General features: G+C 38.4%; 1 protein-coding gene across 2 annotated transcripts in view; it reads left to right on the plus strand.

The window, feature by feature from the left end:
- The window catches only part of Med13l (mediator complex subunit 13L), a 195,115-nt gene that overhangs the window by 129,649 nt on the left and 43,857 nt on the right, over positions 1–21,609 (plus strand). For both annotated transcript variants that reach the window (XM_048342889.1, XM_048342888.1), the window contains exons 5-9: positions 11,637–11,782; positions 15,148–15,342; positions 15,649–15,837; positions 18,753–18,918; positions 19,327–19,431. In XM_048342889.1, coding sequence (XP_048198846.1) covers positions 11,637–11,782; positions 15,148–15,342; positions 15,649–15,837; positions 18,753–18,918; positions 19,327–19,431 — 801 coding nt within the window. The remainder of the gene's footprint in view (positions 1–11,636; positions 11,783–15,147; positions 15,343–15,648; positions 15,838–18,752; positions 18,919–19,326; positions 19,432–21,609) is intronic.

The following is a 21,609-nucleotide window of genomic DNA, read 5'->3' on the forward strand; positions in this document are numbered from 1 at the left end:
TGTGTGTGTGTGTGTGTGTGTGTGTTTTGTCAGCCTGTTCATGTGAATAGGTCTCTGACACTTGAAGACTGGGCTGAGGTAAGCATTCAATGACTGGTTCTTGCTTTCTAAATAATAATTTTCCAATAAAAGGAACTAGTGTTCCTTGGCAAAATGGATGATACCAGAGCTTGCCATGGAAAGTGAGTACTGAACCTGGCTCCCTTTATGTTGCTAGAGAGTAAAGAAGTGCTCAGGAAGTGGTGGGCACTGGCCGAAAGGCACCAAACGCTCTGCTATCATTCCTAATGGCTGAAGTTGGGACTACTTCAGTAACAAAATAAAGACTTGTTTATTTTTTAATGTTGTAGTCAAGTTTCCCATCTCCCTACCTTAATTCCAGCTAGCCTTTTTTTTTTTTTTTGGCCAGTCCTGGGCCTTGGACTCAGGGCCTGAGCACTGTCCCTGGCTTCTTCCCGCTCAAGGCTAGCACTCTGCCACTTGAGCCACAGCGCCGCTTCTGGCCGTTTTCTGTATATGTGGTGCTGGGGAATCGAACCTAGGGCCTCGTGTATCCGAGGCAGGCACTCTTGCCACTAGGCTATATCCCCAGCCCCCCAGCTAGCCTTTTTCTTAACCTCTCTGTGTCTGTGGCAGAGTACATAATTGTTCAGCAGAAGGGATGACAACAGGGTAGGGACAGGATTTCACATGTACTCAGTGAGCATTGTAACCCAGCCACATATTCCCTCCTATGCCCCAACAATCAAAAAGTTTATAATCTTGTTTCTAAGACTATTCCACACTGGATCCAGAAAACAAATACAGTATTCTCCTTCTCATTGAGAAATAGCTATTGAACTATAAGAGCACACTTTATCTAAACAAATATATAGGGTCTTTTACCATCTCTGTCTATGCATAGCACTGCTGATCCTTGCATAGCATTGGACAGGTGCTTGCCAAGGACAACCAGGAGGAGAGTAAAAAGCACCATACAAACTCAGTCTAGTTACCATGAAAACAACTAAGGTTCATCTTGCTAATGGGAAGCTTTATAGCTAATGTGACCTCATGTTCTAGAAATTAGATGGTGATTTTCAATGATGAGATTCTTTAATCTTTTTTAGTGGTATTCTGTTCTCAGATTTTAAAAAATATTGACAAAATATTCTTTCCTAAAAATTCTTTGATGAGATTTTTCTGGGATTAGTGAAAATTGACAGTATTTTTCTACTGAAGATTATTGTAGCTCAGCGTTTCCTAAGAGATTCTCACAGGTTTTCACACTACACATACCCAGAGAAGGAGTCTTTCTGTGCTATTGTTAATCTAATCACACTTTTAACTTCAGTCTTCTGCTGCTGTGGGCATGTAATTTGGGCTTGAACTTTGGGCTTTGTGCTCTACCACATGAGATACATCTCTCTTTCTGGCATTTTGCTTTCTGTGTAGCTAGAATTAAAGATATGAGCCACCAGAACCCAGCTAGATGCCATGGACTTTTAAAATTTATCTATTTATTATCAAAGGGACAGAGGGGTTACTGTTTCATACGTAAGGCAGTGTGTACATTTCTTATTCTCATGGATTCTTTAGAGATGGGATTACCATTCCTCACGGCCTCTTCTGGGGTCACTAGTATCTCAGACCTGATGTAAACGCTTGTGAAGTGATCACAGAGCTGCTCCTGGCAACTGTGTGTTTTCTTCTCTTAGGATCATTTGACCTGGCGGAGCTCTGGAAGCAGCAGTATGCTCAGGTTCTGTTAAGATAGATCTTGATTTTTTTCAGTATGGACAAACATAGAAGCTTCCTAGGACCATTTTGTTTTGAAGATACTTGGGGCCATTTGAATAGGCTTTACATTTGCTTTGAAATACTGAAGCTGAATGATGCATTTGTAATCCGTAGTATGGCTGCTGAAACACAAAAGTTCATTTATTCTTGGAGTAGTTAAGAGGAAGGGCACTAAGAGAAGTGGTGATCATTCATTGTTGTCATTCTGAAACAATGAACTCTTAATGTGTTCTTGACACATTTATTTAGAGAAAATATTCCTTAGATGTGGACATCTGCTTTACACACACACTGGTAAGAATCTTTAGACTACACATGAATATTACATTGCATTAACCCTATTAATTATGTTCCAGAAAAGGACACAGCTCTGTGGCGAGGTGCCAAACACATGCCAGTTTGGATAAAATACATGCCTTTCTGTTACTATCCCCGCTTCCAATCTCTTGAGTGTCAAGTGATTCTACTTTAGGTTGCAATGGGAGAGAGGAATTTGCCAGTAGTAAGGGTTCAGTTTGAGGAGAATGGTTTTGTTTTTGGATGTGTATTTTATACCTAATCAAGTATATGCATGCCTACATACTAGGAAGAAGCAGGTGAAGGGTGCACTGGTGGGTCCAAGTTTAACTTGCCCGTTTTAATTAGGGAGATGGTGACACATACAGTGATTATGCTAACATCTTTTAGAGCATGGTCAACTTTCTGTATTATACTTCTCTGATAATGCATTTCTTTTTCTATTACCAAACATGATTAATGTGTCACATAGTGTTAACTATGCTTTCCACTGCCCCAAAAGACATCAAATGGGAGGCAACTCGTAGAAGCTAAATTATTCGGAGAGGAGTCAGTGATTGATTTAAATATAAAAGGATTAATTGGTCTCTGAACCAGACTATTAAACTGTACTGTGATCTTGACTGAAAGTGGAAGAATGAATTACAAGTATGTTGTGGAGAATAAATGACTACATTTTTCATGGCTTTAATCCTTTTTTCTGTGTTGCTTATTGTGGTTTTATGTACTGCACTCCATTGTGTGCTTAACTGATGCAGAGGGGATTGGCTGTGTAATGATTAAATAGGATAGAGGGATCAAGCCATTACTGACTTTTAAGATGGTCCACCCTCTTCCAAGGTAGCTAGAAGAATCTCCGCACAATGACTGTGTCTTGAAACTCTATCCAGGCACAGAAGTTAAGGTTCACTGAGTAAGAAATTTGAAAGTTCCCATTTTGTGAAGATATTGTTCAACATGGACAGCTAGCAGTGGATAAATATAATATTTTATCCTAGGCAAACCAGATTGAGGCTTCAGCTCTTGAAAGTAAAAGCACTTGAAGTTTCTTTTGTTGTTGTTGGTGGTGGTTGTGGTGGGTTTTTTTTTGTTGTTTTGTTTTTTGTTTTTTTTTTGTTTTTTTGCAGATTTATGTTAGGGATAGGGAAGTTGAGATCATGGGCAATGCTGTTGATTGAAGGCTGCACTATGTTTTGATTAAGAGAATACCTAGCTTCTAGGATAGCCCTGTAAGTTGGCAAGAACACTGAAGATTGACATTTGCCAATAATTAGCAGCATTTTACCAAATAAATGTCAGCTGCAATTTTTTTTCTTTGCTGGGGAAGCTGTGACCTCTTGTGTATACTTGGAAGTGACTTGTGCCCCTGTGTTGAATATGAAAGGCCCTGCTCTGGGACAGGCAAATACCAGATGTAGAGAGCCTTTAAAGGACTTGCTAAGCCATCATGTGTCATTTGTGGGGCTGGAGACACAGTGATCACAGGAGGTAGATTTCTTCCTGGCATCGTCTTTAAAAGTATGACTAGGACACAATACTGTTTCATTTATGTGTCAGCTTCTATTAAATTAACACTTTAACCTCATTAATTTCTTAGATAGCATGGAGGGAGTTAGGGAGAAGAAAAGGAGGGGAAAGAAAGAAAGATAAAGTTGACTCCTTCCCTCTTTCTCACACTGGATCTCTTCCTAGAGCTTCATAGATGGGAAGCAGAAAAAATACACAAGGAAATATGGATTGAGGAAAACAGTGCAATGTGGAGGAGTGACATCTTGGAAAGCAGCAAGGCTACCCACCCACCACCAGTACTCAATAGAGGGTGACTTGTTTTTACTGGGGTTTGGCTGCATAGGTCAAGTCATCCATGTTGTATGTACCTGATGAATGGCAGCATATTGAAGTTCCATCTGTGTACATTTTTTTGTTAGGTCAGTTGTGCTTTGAGCCATGTGTGACAATCTAGCCAGATATCAGAGGTCTGTCCTTACATTTCCTTCAAGCTGGCAACTTCACTGTGACTGTCATTCAGACTCCCTATAGTGTCAGAATCTGTCATAAAGTTTGCGTTTTTGTAAAACATAAGCAAAACATTTTATGATTCATAAATATATATTTTGTAATTTAGGAAGTTACAGCTTTTCGGTGCAGCTCCAAGGAGCTGTGGAAATAGTCTAGTAACCCTAAGTTTGGTTTTACTATCCTATCTTTATAAGTTTAGGATTACTAGTCTATTTTTTTTAGTGTCTACTTATTTATCCTTTATTATTCATATATACACATATTCCTTGGTATCTAAGAGAAAAATGGTAGAAAAGGTTCTTTGATTCACAGTCTACCTCAGTATTTTCCTTATATTTTTTTCATATTTTGCAAAACAATGAAAAAGAAAGTGAATGGGAGGGTTTACTTGATACTGTTTTAGAAAATTTAAGATTCCAAGCACATTTTAAAAGTGAGATGTATAAGAACTTCGGTGGTTATGAATTACCTAATATAAAGGTTACTTTAATCTGTTTATTCTTCCAACAACATTCCCATATAATATAGATAATCTGGCCTACTATAGCAACCTCAAGAAGAATTTTAATATGACTTTATAAGCTTCCTAGAATTTTGTCTATGTTTGCATCTGGTTGTCAAGCACATGTCATTGATTAGAGCAGCTCCTATCTGCATCTTGGCATCTTGAAAATGATTTTTCGTTGTTTTTACTGTAAGAGTGGGAACCTTCAAACTCTTTAAGTCTCGTTTTGCATCAAAGACATACTAAACTGCATACCATTCTCCCTGTTCTTGACTTCTAGTGTGAGAGGGACCTAGGCACCCTAGGGACCCTGGGAGGTGAGTTAAGTCCTTTGGGCACTGAGGCACTGGCCTTTGCACAAACACAGGCATGCTGTATCACCATAGGAACTTTGTGGTCTTGAGGAACTAGTTACTGTACCACCTGGGGGCCAATTTTACTGCTACTGAGGATAGAAGGGTAGAAAAGGACAGTTTAATTTTGTTCATGTATGTATATATTTGTATCTGTGTATACATGTTGTGAAGTTACAGTATTCAATGAGATAATTTGTTTTGCAACAATGTAGTTTTTTCTTAGAGGAGTGATTATTAATAGAGCAGTAGTATAGCAGTTTAATAGCTACAATGAATACCATACTGCCTCTGAATTAAAAAAAAAAAAGTGGCAATGAACTTCCTGGACATTTTTATCACCTTGTAATCAGATGTAACATATAATTTGAAAGGACATGACAAAGTTTTATACAATCATATAACCAAGCATTGTACATTGGGGTAGTTTAATGCTACCCTTTTTTAAAAGAAGAAAAAATGCCTTTGCAAGAAGAGAAAACTGAATGTATGTATAAGTGAAGGATCTCCATATTATCTTTTTGAGGGCTGCCAAGTAAAGGGAAACCATAAAGCAACGCTGGCAACTATTCCCAAGTGAGGATCTATAGAGTAAGGAAGAGTGCTCTAGCAAGAAGTTTAGTTAATGATAATGTGGAAAATTGTAAGATGCTGAGTTCATAACACAGGAAGCATTTAGATAAAAATTATCTAAATGCATTTTGCATTGTAATCCTGCTATCCAAATACTTTTATACCATGAAAAAGAGCGTATTAATATTTATAATGTATTTTAAAAGCACATGTAATAGTAGCATTCTGAAAACTCAGTGTAAGAAGTAAAAAAGTTTTTTTTTTCTTTTTAAAGGATATTGTAATAGAATAAAATTACCTGGAACACTCATCTTTTGAGTTTTTTTTTTTTTTTTTTTTTTTTTTTTTTGCTCAAGGCTAGTGCTCTACCACTTGAGCCACAGCTCTGGTTGAGCTTTTTTGTGGTTTATTGGAGAGAAGAGTCTTGTATACTTTCCTGCCTGGGCAGCTTTGAACTACAATCCTCATATCTCCGTCTCCTAAGTAGCTAGGCGTGACTACCTGCACCTGGCTGTCTTTTCTCTTTTAGGTTTTGTCAATCCTTCCTAATCTAGGTGAACCCACATCAGTCACTTGTGTTTCTTAAATAAATGATCCTAGAAGGTGCGGGCATTCTGGCCTGTGTCTGTAATCTCAGTATTCAGGAAGCTAAGGCAGTGAGGGATTTGAGTTTAGGCCTGCCCGAGCTGCATAATTGGTTTTAGGTGAGACCTCCCATCTCAAAAACCAAAAATAAACAAAAAGGTACCTTTCATAAAACATAATTGGAAATGACATACAACTTCCTCCCATGAATAGTGACTTCCTACTTTAAAAAAGATTCACTGTGTTTATGGACTGTTCTTGTTCTCCTTACAATGAAACTTTCTAAAGAAACACTACTAAAACTTGGGTTGTACTGCATTCCTCCACTTTGTGTCTATTTATTGTGTTGATTGCAGTGCACTGTGCTAGTGCTGGGTGAAATAATCATGTTCCTCCCTGCAGGGACATCTGTGGTGGTGAGAGAGAATCAGAATATACATGTAGATGAGGAGGAGACAGGGTGTGATGGAATCCCTGCATGTATGATGTGATGTAAGGAGAGACCAGATTGAAAGAATAGAAAACAAATTCCTTCACCCTATTGGTGTGCATCACAGTATAGTTGAAGGGTTAAAAAAAATTATTAAAGTAAAAAAGAAAATTGACTGTGGTATCCTACAGTTTTTTTCAACTTCATAGTTTTTTCTCTAACAATTCTAGATTTTTCTCTGAGTCTCCTAGTAAAATGGAAGAAAATTTCAGTGGAAAGATATAAAATACCACACCCCTATTTCAGTGTTAGTGCAGCATCCACACCAAGCCCTTTGTGAGTACATAGTTCCAGTAGGATACATGTGGCAGTAGATGTGTGGCTCAAATGGTAGAATGCCAGCCTGAGTGGAAAAAAGCAAGCAAGAGCTTTGAGGCCTAGAGTTCAAGTCCAGTGTTAGCATGTACATTCACACAGACAACCCGCCCTCACCCCCCAAAATCAAGGTAAATGTGACCCCTATCTTCACTAAATGTAGACAGAGGGGTTAGATATGAAAGGAAAAAATGTAAGTACTCAGATTGAGATACATGGGAGTATTTACTTTTTTATGGCCTTAAAGATAATTTGGAAGATAGTGATGAGTAGGTGTTAAAGTTTATTCTAGTCAGAAGACCCACAGGAGCAAATCCCCAGAGGTAGGAAGCAATATGGCGCACACTGTGGGAGTCCTCTCTGTATGGGAGGAAGCACGTGGTCAGGTACTGTGTTGATTGCTAACACCATCTTTGCCCTTTACACGTTGTCTCCCTTTTGTGTTAATGCACCTCAGGATTCCTACTTTAAAGAAATGTGGACTAATTATTTAAAACCATGTTATCTTGAGAAGCAGAAATGAGGGGCATTGACTCCTCACAAACAGTATAGTATTTACCTGGGAGTTTTGAAGCAAAATACTTGAATGGCTACTTTCTCTGTAATTTGGAAAGATCTTTGAAAGCTGTAATGGGAGTTAGAAACATCTGGCAAAGTATTTTACAACACATGACACATGTGCACCGTAGGTAGAATAGAGGGTAACCACCTCCCCTAGTAAGCAGGGAGAAACTTAACCTAAATCACGTTATTTACTTAAAGTAAGAATTTAAAATTTTGAAAAAAATTACCACAGCAATCTCTTGTTTCATCAGTAGGAAGGCATTTAAAATGGTATTTTTTTAAAAAAAAAAAAAACAAACACCAGGTATAACTTAAGACCAGGTGTTTATTAGTCATATAACCATTATTTCATCTTTTGTTTTTATCATTCATTCATTCAATGTGGGGCTTGAACTCTGGGCCTGGGTACTGTCCCTGAGCTCTTCAGCTCAAGGCTAGTGCTCTACTACTTGAGCCACAGTGCCACTTCCAGTTTTCTGGTGGTTATTTGGAGATAAGAGTCTCATGCATTTTCCTACCTGGGCTGGCTTTGAACCACAGACCTCAGATCTCAGCTTCCTGAGTAGCTAGGATAACAGGCGTGAGCCACTGGTGCCCAGCTTTTGTTTTTATTCTTCAAAGATTGTACATGTTAATACAGGTGGTAAATATAAGCTATAGAACTAACCACTGTGAAGACCTTAATATGAATATTGTTCCAATACTTCAAAAATCAAACTCAGTTGATCTCAAATTCATACTTCACATAGACTTTAAAACATTTTGCTCTCTTTCATCTCTTCTTTTGCCCATTTCTTCCTCCTTCCATCTCACACCCTCTTTCCATGCTTCTTCTTTTCTTTCTCTTTCCTGTTTCCCTCTATCGCTCCACATTTTCCTTTGGTCTTAGCATTCTTAGGAAAAACCTAATATAAAGAATTCTTGCAGTTTATAGTTTCAGATCCACATTATACCAGAGATAGTGAATAGCAGAAAGTGATGGTGACAATGGGAAAAATGGGAAGGAAAATTACTTTAAATGATGTGGTAAGAGTAGGCCTTGCTGACATGGTGTTATTTCAGGAAAACTTAAACAGTGTGTGAAGAGAGGGCCTCTGGGGAAGGAGGAGAGAACAGTGGGTGCAAGTTGTAGTTGCTTCATTGGGAGAATTGTTGGAAAGCCTACTAGGCTGGAATGGAGTAGAAAAGGGGAAGAGAACAATGGATACTTTGGTCTGGGAAGTAACTGGGACAGGATACTGGGGCTAATTGATTGGGCTTTTGATTGTGAGCGTTAATGGGAAGCTATTGGATAGTTAGGCTTATTCTTGAGTCATTACTACCCTTCATTACTACCCTTTCCCTCCTTCCCCACCACTTCTCCCCCCTTCCCTCCCCATATAACATGGAAATGAGTACTGATTTGAATTTTCATAACTTTTTAAAGCCATTGGTGGCCTCCTAGATTCCATTCTAATTGTGTCACATTATTTCTGCATTTAGAATTCCCCAAACTCTAGCTTGCTCTGCCCCTTTCTTTATGCTTTCCCCCATTCCCCCCTCCCACTTTCTCCAACCTCCCCTCTTCCCTTTCCTCCTTTCCCCCTCTCCCAGACTCCCCTTCCTTTCCTGCCCCTCTTCCCTTTCACCCTCTCCTTTTCTCCTTCCCTCCCTTCTTCGCTTTCCTTTCTACTATTGGAATTGTGTGCTCATTTGCTTTTGCCTTTTTAAAGTATTTATATATTGTAAACAAATCTCTTTATCTTAGCCTTTCAACACACTTTGATTTTACTTCTGTGTCTCTGTTTCTTTCAAGTCAGTCTCTTGCTAGTTGGTAGTCTAACTGCTCCTGGGGCCCCATTTCATTCACTGTCACTCCAGCTCTTTGCAATGATACATGGTATGATGGTTATATTTGTTGTCACACACATTTGGAGATAGATCAGTGTTATCAGAAAACATATTCTGTAGCTACATTACATTTGTAAGTGCCACCCATTTCTTATAAATGAACTATTTATTTATGGGATAGTGGATATGAATAGGGATGTGTCAGCACAAACCCTTTGCTGAAATTTACATTTGAAAACTTGCTTTATTCACAATCAGGAATTTTTTTTTGTCCTGATATTTGATAGATAGCTTATGCATTGGAGATAGTGTCTTTCTACTAACTTTTTTTTTGGGGGGGGGGGGGAGCAGTGGTTCCAGTTGTAGGGTTTGCACTCAGGGCCTGGGTACTCTAGTGTTCTATCACTTTGAGCTAACTTTCAGTTTTCTGTGGGCTAATTGGAGACAAGAGTCTCACAGACTTTCCTGCTCAGGCTGGCTTCAGACCGTAATCCTTAGATCTCAGCCTCTCTTGAGTAGCTAGGATTACAGTTATAAGCCATCAGTGCCTGGCACCCCCCCTTTTTTTTTTTTTAATTTAGGACAGCATTTTTGCCATTACTATTTGATTCCTGTATATGTTTAAATAATGTGTATTTTTTCTGCTTTGTGAACTTGAAAATTAGAAGTGTGTTATCAGCGGTTTACAGAAATTTTCAAAATTGTTCTAAAATTATAGTCACTATTTTGGTTTCTCATGCTAAACATTCAGATGCCAACAATAGGGGTTTCCTGATGGTGCAACACCACAGGCTAGATCATCTCACCACACTTATCAGAGAATAATCTTTGTGCTTCTGACTCTGGCAGTAACACATTTATTTTTTTAGTCCAAATCTTCCTTAAAGCATTATAAGTCAAGTTATTGAGTAGTGTTGTTTTTTGTTTTTGTTTTTGTTTTGTCGTCTGTTTGATGGTTTTGGCCATTCCGGGGGCTTGGACTCAGGGCTTGAGCACTATCCCTGGCTTCTTTTTGCTCAAGGCTAGCACTCTGCCACTTGAGCCACAGCGCCACTTCTGGCCATTTTCTATATATGTGGTGCTGTAGAATCGACCCTAGGGCTTCATGTATACGAGGCAAGCACTCTTGCCGCTAGGCCATATTCCCACCACCTCATTTTATAATATTGACAGAAGCAACATCTTAGAGGCAGCTTTTGAATGGTGGTTTTGTGTCATGTTTTTTGTTAATCAGACAATTGTTTTTATGAGGTGTTTTGAGGAATAGAAATGTATTATGTCCAGTCTAAGGCCAAAGTTGACAACTTTGAAAGAATGTGGAGCTGTAGTAACCTTGAAATATTTTTATGACATTTCATTTTTTTCAGCTTTAGGCTCATTGTGTGGAAAATAGAGAAATGGAATGCTTTAGTACAATTTTGTAACGAGAAGTAAATTGTAAGCCAGACTCAGTGGTATAGGCTATAATACCAGCTAATTGGGAGCTAAAGCAGGAGGATGACAAGTTCAAGGCCTCCTGGGTTACATAGACCCTGTCTTAAGCATAAGTAAATACATAAATTATAAAATGTAAAGTAGATAAAAATTCATTTAGTAACTATTTTGTTACCTTGTTACCTTAACAGTTGCATATTGAGAGTACACATACACATTTACACATATACCACTATTCTTAATTATTATGGTGTTTATTGTTTTTAAATTTGAGACAGGGTCTTGCTATATATATATTTCAGTTAGTCTTAGCCTCCCAATTGCTGAGATGACAGGCATGAGCCTCCACATTAATATTTTCAAGTCTACTATTTTAAGTTTATTTGAATATTGTAATCTTTAAAATTTAATGTTATTGTATTCTGCCAAACATAAATGTACTTTATCATTGTTCCTGAAATAAAAAACTCACAAACCACTTAAAAAATCAGTGTTTTAAATTCAATTTTCTCATTTTCTTGACTTAGTACTTCTGTTTGCCATAAAAGTAGTCCTAAGGGGGGAAAAAGTTGAGGTTTTCTGCTAGTAGAAGTTTATATTTGGCATAGTAGTTAGTTCTAAATTTTATGCAACAGGAAGCATTCTGCATAGTAACTTTCAAAACTTCAGAATGCGCATAGCTAACTTTTCAGATTTGCTGGGCAGCTTTGAGTTTCTAGACAAGAAATTTTGTCAATATTATGTGTACCTAGTCACTAGAAGTTGCGTTCAGTTGGTTTGAAGTCAGCTTTGTCGGCTGACTGGTAAAGCAGAGCTGTATCTTGCCTGTAGTTGTGTTTCTAGCACCCATTTTCTACCAAAATGTAAAACTGAGCCTCTCCTTCTTTTTTAGTGAGCATTTATCCTGTGCTTTCACATTCTTTCTTCATGGAGAAAGTAATGTGTGCACAAGTGTGGAGATTGCCCAACACCAGCCAATTTATTTGATCAATGAAGAGCATATACACATGGCTCAGTCTTCACCTGCACCATTTCAAGGTAAGTCAGTGGTGATGTGCCTGCTGTCTACCCCTGCACCACCACCAAGGGGAGAGTCACCTTGTCCAGCAAGAGTTTTTGGTGTTTTGTTTTTGAGCGAGGGTCTTACTATGTATCCCAGGATGGCCTCACACTCATTGTGTAGTTGCAAGCTGGCCTCAAACTTGAATCCTCCTGCCTCAGCCTCCTGAGTTGCTGAGATTATAGGTATGCATCACCATGCTCAACCCCAGTAAGATTTTGTAGGATGAAATATTACCTTAAAAGGACATCTTGAAGACAAGGTAAGCATAAAAGTCAAGTTTAGAAGAGGAAAGGAACAACTTGCACAATACGAGTTGCTCATTTAGGAAAACCATATAAAGCAGTTTTCTGTGAAGTTGTATTGAAGATTAGGATATATAGAGGCTTTCCTTCAGAACAAAGTAACGTTAAAAAATACAGTCCAGTGAATAGTTGGTGAATTTTATAAATGAAAAGGTTTTATCGTGTTAAGATTTCAGGAGAGTAATGGCTTACAAAAGATGTACTGTAAAACACAGTATTTGAAATTTCAGCCAAAATCAGATCTGGAGTTGATAATGTATAGTTTCTTCAGTGATAAAAACATCTCTAATATTTTCTTTTATTTACATTTCACCCTGGTAATAAGCATTTGGTTGTGATTTTATTTAGAACATTCAAAATTTCCTTATTTACCTTGACCATCTTGATGTCCCACAATAACCTCCATTCCTTTTGATCTGACTGAGCATTTTAAATCTTTGTTTTTGTAATTCAGAATTTTCTATGAATGATAGTATTTAATTGTTTTTATACTGAGTTGCATAGTAGGAAAAAATCTCCAGTTGGGTATATCATTTGTTAGATGTCTGGTTGGAATAGTCTCACTGTTTAACTTAATGAAAGGATCTGTTCTAAAGACAAGCCTTTATTGGGAGGCAAGGGAGGAAGCATTGAATCCTCATTCACCGGGACCCCACTCTTCAACTCATGTACCTTGTCACTCTGTGAATTTTGGGGTTTTCATTATGATTACTGTAACATTTTCACAATTGTGAAAATGCTCATTTATGTGCTATATGATTTATCATAATTATTTAAATACTATGTTTCTTGAGCATAAACGTGCAGAGGGCCATGTGACTTCACCTTAGACTTTATTGCCCCAAATGAAAGCAGTTGTTGATGGTAATAAGGGGAATCACTACTCATGAGGAACGGGAGCTAACTTTCCTACCTTGTAACTTGGGAATGATAGTATTAAGACTACCACTATCCTGCACTTTGTTACTACTGCTGTCAGTCATAGCATACTTGTGGAACACTGTCCTGCTTATTCTTGTGACTAGTGTGGAAAGGACAGATAATTAGGGACAGGGTGGTTTATAGATAATTGTAGCAAACATAACTATGCAGAAAGTGTGGGAATTTTCTAGACATACCATTGTAAAAATATGCACTTGATTGTGTTTGATGGAGTCAATGATCCCATTTGGATCATTGAGAAATGGGGGAAACACTCCAAAAAATGTATGAGTCTTTAGTTTAGCTCCCTTTCTTGATTGATATGGTGGTGGTCATAGGATTTGAACTTAGGGCATTGCACTTGCTAGACAAGTATTCTACCACCTGCACCACTCTGCTTGGCCTTATTTGTTCTGTTTTTTTTTTTTTGGCCAGTCCTGGGCCTTGGACTCAGGGCCTGAGCACCTTCCCTGGCTTCTTCCCGCCCAAGGATAGCACTCTGCCACCTGAGCCACAGCGCCCCCTCTGGCCATTTTCCATATATGTGGTGCTGGGGAATCGAACTGAGAGCTTCATGTGTAGGAGGCAAGCACTCTTGCCACTAGGCCATATTCCCAGCCCTGTTCTGGTTATTTTTGAGACAGGACCTCATCTGATGTCTGGGCCTCCTTGGACTGCAGTTATCTTCCTATTTCAACTTCCCCACACAGCTGAGAATGTCTTTTCCTTTATTCTTTTTTTGTGTGTGCTTAAATGGAATATTTTGATGCATAAATAACAGCATATCATTACAATATAGTAAATAATAGAATGATAGTAAATTTAAAAGTGATTTCCTAAGAACTCAAAGGCATATTAAAGAAATGCTTAAATATTCAATGAATAAATAATGTTAAAATATCTTAGAAAGAAGCATATATATATATATATATATATATATATATATATATATATATATATACCACTGAAGCCGTGTGCTGGTGGCTCATGCCTATAATCCTAGCTACTCTGGGAGCTGAGATCTGAGGATCATGCTTCAAAGCCAGCCCTGGCACAAGACTTTCCAATTAACTACTCTTTATAAAAAAAGAAAAGCCAGAAGTGGCATAGTGGCTCAAGTGGTAGAGTGCTTGCCTTGATCAAAAGAAGCTTAGGGAAAGCACTCAGGCCCAGAGTTCAAGCCCCAGGGGGAAACTCACTGGGAATTTCAAGTGCATAATGGCTGGATTCCAACCTACAATAGCTGGGATGGCAACCTTGAGCCACTGCATTCAGCCATTAGGTGAGATGGAATCTTGTCAGTTTTTTGACCTGGCCTTGAGCCAGCTCTTGAACCCTGAAACCCCCAGTGTTTGCCTTTTGAGTAGCTAGGGAAATCACACTTGGCTGTCATCCAGCTGTTACAAGAAATGGTCAACAGAAAAAGACATTACATTTAATAATAATTCTAAGGTGTATTTTATAAACAGAAAGTGATTTAGCAAAAGTGACCTTGATGCCCAGAAAAGTATTATTTGGAAAGTTGAATAACTTGCCTTTGAAGGCAAGATCTGCCTGAGTTATTATTCACAATACCATGATGACTACTTTTTGGTGTCCTGATTCAGTAAAAATGACAGCAAGTCAAAAAGTGGAAGTAACTAGCACTGTTAGTTCCTGACTTCAGGTTCAGTAAATTTAATGTCAACAGACCTCTGAAACAGTCACAACTCCAATTATAAGTAAGCATTATGCTTCAAGCTCTGTATATTATGAGTTTTCTGTTGTAAGAAGTCTTATACATTATTCTTTATTCACTACAGATACTCAGGAAGTCTTAGGACCTCCTGAGTAGGTTTTAGGCTATTTATATTGACTTAATCTGCTTTCATGGGAAATTCAGTATTCACACTGTATAACCATATTAAATACATAAGAATATGCTTTAATGTGTGGACAGTTTATAAAGCCCAAATACTTTAAAAGCCATACTTCATTGGACTTAAAGAAATAAAAGACAGTGCATGAAGTAGTACTGTGCTTTAACTTCAAGTTACCAACAATGTAGAATTGCTTGTAGGAGTGATTTCTGTAATGCAGAGCATACAATTCTCTTCTTTTTTTTTTTTTTTTTTTAGTACTGGTAAGTCCTTATGGCTTAAATGGCACACTGACAGGCCAAGCATACAAAATGTCAGATCCAGCTACTCGCAAGTTGATTGAAGAATGGCAATATTTTTATCCGATGGTGCTAAAAAAGAAAGATGAATTGAAAGAAGAAGAGGAATTGGGATATGATGATGATTTCCCCGTGGCAGTTGAAGTAATTGTTGGTAAGAGAAAATATTTATTGTATTTGTTTTGTTTTCTTTAATTTTCAAGATAATCATTCAGGTCCATCAGAAACTATTGCTGAAAATTTCCATCCTTGATTTTGATTCTTTTGACATAGTGATATATGCTGAGTAGTTACCTTGCCTAGACCTCGGTGGTCACTGTGTTATAAATTTTATTGTCATCATGTTGGAACCTACCATGTTTGAGCTTTGGTCCTTACCTCCAAATCAAAGTGCCTCTTCCAACAAAACAATCTTCTGTGAACTGTTTCTCAGGGCTGACTATGTTTTCCTTCCTTACAGGTGGTGTTCGGATGGTCTATCCTTCAGCTTTTGTTTTGATCTCTCAGAACGACATCCCGGTTCCTCAGAATATTGCCAGTGCTGGAGGCCATATTACAGTTGGGCAGCAGGGCCTTGGTAGTGTAAAGGATCCAAGTAACTGTGGAATACCTCTGACCCCTCCCACCTCTCCAGAACAGGCTGTTGTAGGTGAGTGTCCTGGGGGAAAGAAGTTCCAGAAAGTCATATTTTTCCCTTGCTAAGGAACAAGAGAGCCACATAGAGAAATGCTACTAGAAGAGACGGAGTTAATAGAGTAACTTTGTTATTTAACAAAAATAGAGAAGAAAAGTTTTAACCAAATGGAACTTTGTGTCCAGAATTTTAGCTGTCCCCATGTACATTCACTTTTTGGTAAAGCAGTGTTGTTGTTTTAACTCTTTTTTTTTTTTTTTTTTTGGTGGGTTGTGGGGCTTGAACTCTGTATGTAGTACTGAGGAATTGGACCCAGGGCTTCATGCATGCTAGGCAAGCACTCTATCACTGAGCCACATTCCCAGCCTGCACTACATTTTATATAAAGGACTTGAACATCCTTGATTTTTGGTATTCATGGTGAGTTTTGGACCCATTCTTCAATGGGTACTGAGGGATGACTGCAGCCAAGTCTCAAATAGTAGAGCAGATTTGAATGCCTCCTTGTGAAAGGATTTTACCATCAAGTTTTATTACAACTACTTGAAATTGGAAAAGGAAAAACCAACTTTCATAACCTTTTGTAGCATTCACGATAGACACAGAATATTAATTAGAAGATTTGCTTTTGTCAGAGTTTTGAATTTTTCACAAGTACATTAAAGTATTGAGAAGTTAGTTTTCTCTGTGGGTTTCTAGGTTCTTTGCCAAATTTTTATTCACCTTAAAATTGATGGTTTACTTTACATATGATTCCTTGACTACCTGTCAGTTTAGAACTATAAATTTCACCCTTCAAAAACAAGAGTCTGGCCAGGCGCTGGTGGCTCACACATATAATCCCAGCTACTCAGGAGGCTGAGGTCTGAACATCTTGGTTCAAGGTCAGACCAGGTAGAAAAGTCCATGAGACTCTTATCTTCAATCAACCATCAAAAAGCCAGAAGCAGGGCTATGGCTCAAGTGGTAGGATACTACTAGCCTTGAGCACAAAAGCTAAGAGACAGTGCCCTGGCCCAGAGTTCATGTCTCAGGATTGGCACAGTTTAAGTTAAAAAAAATTAAAAAGCAACAATCTTCAAAAAAAACTCAAGAAGTTTTCCATTGAGTTTCATGTGGACTTCATATTCCTGTCCCCCTCTCCTCCCTTGCTCTTTATATGGCATCATGCTAGGTGTTGGATAAATAAGGCTCTGATATCACCTTATTCTCTGAAGTAAACAAACTAAAAGATTCTGGTATGCTTATTTTAAAACTAATTTGACAACTTTTTTCCCCCACCAGTCCTGGGGCTTGAACTCAGGGCCTGAGCACCATCCCTGAGCTTCTTTTGCTCAAGTCTAGCACCCTACCACTTGTGTCACAGTGCCACTTCAGATCTTTTCTGTGTATGTGGTACCAAAGAATCAAGCCCAGGGCTTCATGTTTGCTAAACAAGCACTCTACCACTAGGCCACACATTCCTAGCCCCTTTGGCAAGATTTTTATGTCATAGGATGCTGAGTTATATTCAGGAAGAAGAGTCCTGTCATTTCAGCATTGAATATTGGCATGTTTTCCTAAATAAATACAGTGCAAAGTAGACTAACACTTGTTTACTTCCCTGTTAGCTAGCACCTACATTTTAGTTTATTAAGTGCTACCAAAGAGCATTTGCCCAGCTTCAATGAGAAGCATCTCTGTGGCTTGCTGTTGTCTACTTTTTTCTTTGAGAGTACTGTGGGTATGTTGTCTGCTTGCTTGGTTTTTATGATGGACAGTTGTAAAATTGAACTGAATTCTTTTACCTATGAACCAAGTCAGAAAGCTTTTACAATAAGTAGAAATGAAAGACTAAAGTTCTTGTGCTTCAGTTAAGATATCTTAACTACAAAACAATAATTTTGGAGGGAACCAGAAGGCTTCAGTTTTCTAGAATGTAAACATTTGGGTTTGGTTTTGCTCTGTCTTTAAAGTTAGAGATAGGGCTATTTAGCTCAAGTAATGTTTGTATTGTATTATATTATATTGCATTGCTATGAAGAATAGCTTATGTTATAAGGTGGTGTCCTTTTTAAAAATAGGAGTGGAGGTTTCCCAGAATGCTTATCGACTGTTTTGGTCAAGATGTTTTGCACATTTTCTATTGAGAGTAAAACCTACAATGTATTTAATAAATAGGTAAAACATGGATATTGGCTTTAATATTTGTCTTATATCAGAAAGGATTAATAACATTCCCACCAACTCGTATCACCTGTGATTATTGGGAACATAGCCAGAAGAAATGGGTTGCATATCAGCTGGAGTTAGAGAGAGACACACATACACAGACACCAGTGAATTTTTAATCCTCTGACATAAAATGTCGAGACAACCCTTTTCATTATTTTAGCACTAAGCTTTTATAAGTATTGTCAAATATGGGGACAAACAATTCTACACACAAATTTGAAAGTTGACCTTATTAAATTTGTGCCGTTAATTCCTTTCTTCTTCCTGGGCACTATGTACAGCTATTATACAACCATTGAGCTAAATGACCATACAGCTTCCTCTACTACCTTGGCCTTGAGACTTATTTGTTACATTGTTTTAAAACTTCAAAGCAAACAATACATATTTGAATATTATTGTAATGATGATTCCTGTCTTACAGTTATATCCAGTACAGGTGGAATAGGAATGCCTCTGTAGTTGAATGACTTTATGGTTGTGAGTGTTGATCCGATCAGCAGTGTTAGGGGGAACACAAAGATTCATAATGTAGAGGGGAAGAAAATGTCCTGACACAATTTTATTCTTACCTATAGGTAGTGTTAATGCCAAGGAATTTAAACAAAGCTTTATGAGTTCTGACAGTTGAAACGCTTAGTTTGAATACAGTAGCAGCCTATGAATTGAGACAGTTGCAGAAAATTCTACCACTACAAATTATCTTTGCTTTCCAGGTGAAAGTGGAGGTATGCAGAGTGCTGCCAGTCACCTAAGTTCCCAAGATGGGGGCATGATAACTATGCACAGTCCAAAGAGATCGGGGAAGATTCCTCCAAATCTCCACAATCATATGGTCCATCGAGTGTGGAAGGAATGCATCCTCAACCGAGCCCAGTCCAAGTATGTTTGTGGATTGCATGGGGGTCATGCCTTGGTTCCTGGCTTCTTGACTGTGACACAGAGGCAGTCACATCATACTCGATGACCACACTTGACATGTCTTCACATGCATTTCACCTTTTTATAGTGAAATTCAAAAAAAAAGTTGATAAAATAGAGACTTACTTCACCTGACTTGATTACTCAGAAAAAATGTTAAGCTCCTGCCTGATCATCTAAAGAGTGGCGTAGGGTTGGTCGCAGTGGCTCAAGCTTGTGATTCTTGCTGTTTGGGTGGCATGCATGTTTGTTCCATCATGTGCTAAATGATTTGGTAGGACTTAAACAGCCACACATTCTCCACCCCTGCCATAGAGGAACAAATATTAGCTCATGTTTGCAAATAAGTCACATTTTTAACCTTTTCAGGAGGAGCCAGATGTCAACTCCAACACTTGAAGAAGAGCCTGCTAACAGTCCTGCTGCTTGGGGTTTTGTGGACCCAACCCAAAGAGTCAGCTGTTCTTGTTCCAGGTGGGTACTAAGAAAGGCAAAACAGCAATCAGAGGCATACTTGGTTGGCTCATCTCCCAGCCTCACAGGTCACTTGTCTCTGTCCTTTGTTTTGTTTTGAATTCCTCTCTCCATACCCCCACACTAAAGAGGAAAATGGTTAGTCTTTTCTTACATGTACATGATAGAGCTTATTGTCAGGACTCAGAGCTTATTAAGTAGCTCTCCTGCACTCAGATTGTTCCTACAGTTTCTTACAGTTAGTGACTTTAAAAGTAAAGGATATGAGTTTGGCAAGAAATTCTTAGTTAAATGGCAATATTTAATCTTTTCAGTTTTTAAAGTAGAAAATTTAAAACAGGTTGAAAACAAGATTGGCTGGAGTTAGTCAAATTCTGATAAATCTGATCATCTGTAGGTAATTATTAGGAAGTGTTTTGTGATGACTGAGGCAGGAATTTGGTAACATCTGCTAAAAGTTGCAAGTCTTGCCATGATATCTTAATTATGCATTCATTTAGGTGTCTGGATAGGGCCCCAGATCATTTCCTGTAGCAATGCTTTGCATTCCTCATGAATACTTGTTGTGGTAGTAAGAAAAAAACTTACTGTTTTGGATCTTCATTAGGTTCGTGGATATGCATTTTACCCCCCAGTTTAATTGCTTGATGGTTTTTCACTTACTAGGAAATTAGAGTAGCTCTGCTTCTAAAGTATGTGTTTTCAAATCAGATAGTACTTAAAGTTCACATAAGATAAGCATACTTAGTTTTGTACTTATTTCTCAGTTTAGTTCAGTGGTCCCTAATGCAGCACTAGTGAATGGAGTTGCAGGTGAAGAATGCACACCTTTCTGGGTAGGTACACTGGTGGAAACATTTTTGGTACTTTTTGCCTACCCTTTCTTGCCCTTTTGATGACACTGTTACCAAGCTCAAACTCTGCCTTGGTGGGCAACCTGTTGCTGAGAGATGTTCTGTCATCCTAATGAAACTCCTGGTTGATTTTCCAAGGAGCATTTTGGTGGGGGGGGCACAGTGGTGGTGTCAGTTTTGGGGCCTGAACTCAGGGCCTTGGCTCTGTCCCCGGTCTTCTTTGTGCTCAGGGCTAGCGCTCTACCACTTTAGCTACAGCGCCACTTCCACTTTTTGAGTGCTTATTTGGAGATTCATGGGGACTTTTCTGCCCAGAGTGGCTTTGAACTGCGATCCTCATATCTCAGCCTACTGAGTAGCTAGGATAATTAGGCATGAACTGCTGGTGCTTGGCTAAGGAGCACATTTTAAGTTGTTTGCCTAGAAGAGTCCTCTGGGCATGTAATGTTCTCCTCTGGTTCTAGGATAGGCATGGTATCCTGCCTCTGGACACCTGTGTTGACTTTTGTCTCTAGGCTCTTGTGAATTGTGTGAAGGAAAAGTATTTTTCTCTTAGAACTGATTTGTGATGACTCGGAGCCAAGTAGTAGTCCATCTGTAGCAAGTACATAGATTGCACATTATAGTACATTTCACTTACGTCGTCTGATTTTTTCCTGTTCTTTTCCTTTATCTAGGGGTTTTTTTTGCATTCAAAAAATAACCTTTTTACCTATTTATGTCATACACTTTTCTTTGCTACTTTGAGTTGAGTTATTCTAGGGACATTTTCAGTGCAAATGAATACTACTTTTCCTTTGTGCTCTGGAATGACTGCTTTTATTTCTTCACTAAATTCTTAATAGCATGCCAAGACACTACTACACGGACATCTAGATGTTTATTTCTAGACCTTACCTCTTGTGTGGTCTAGTCTTTAATTTTGAGGGGTCCTTGCAGTTGGGGGTGGGGCTCAGTAATAGAACACTTGTGAGCACAAGTGAGGTCTGGCTCTGATCCCTAGCACCAGCAAAAGAGAGAGAGGAAGAGGAAGGAGGGAAAGGAACATTCTTAATGTTAATATATCTGTTTTTCCCATGAATCAATTTATTTATCATGATCTTTCCATTATACTTTTCCCTTCTTATCTCATAAACTTAATCATTTATGTATTTTTCATTTTCTAGTTAGAGTCTGTCATTGTGTTTCACAGTGACTTCCTTTGAAGTGTCTGTTTTCAGTCTTTCCTTATTCTTTTAGTCACTGTATATTCTTCCTGTTCTCTCTGGCCCTTCCTCTGGTTTTCTCCTACCATCTGTCATCTGACGACTAGTTGGCTTTCCGA

This window comes from Perognathus longimembris, chromosome 3 (assembly GCF_023159225.1).
Source record: "Perognathus longimembris pacificus isolate PPM17 chromosome 3, ASM2315922v1, whole genome shotgun sequence".
NCBI lineage: Eukaryota > Metazoa > Chordata > Mammalia > Rodentia > Heteromyidae > Perognathus > Perognathus longimembris.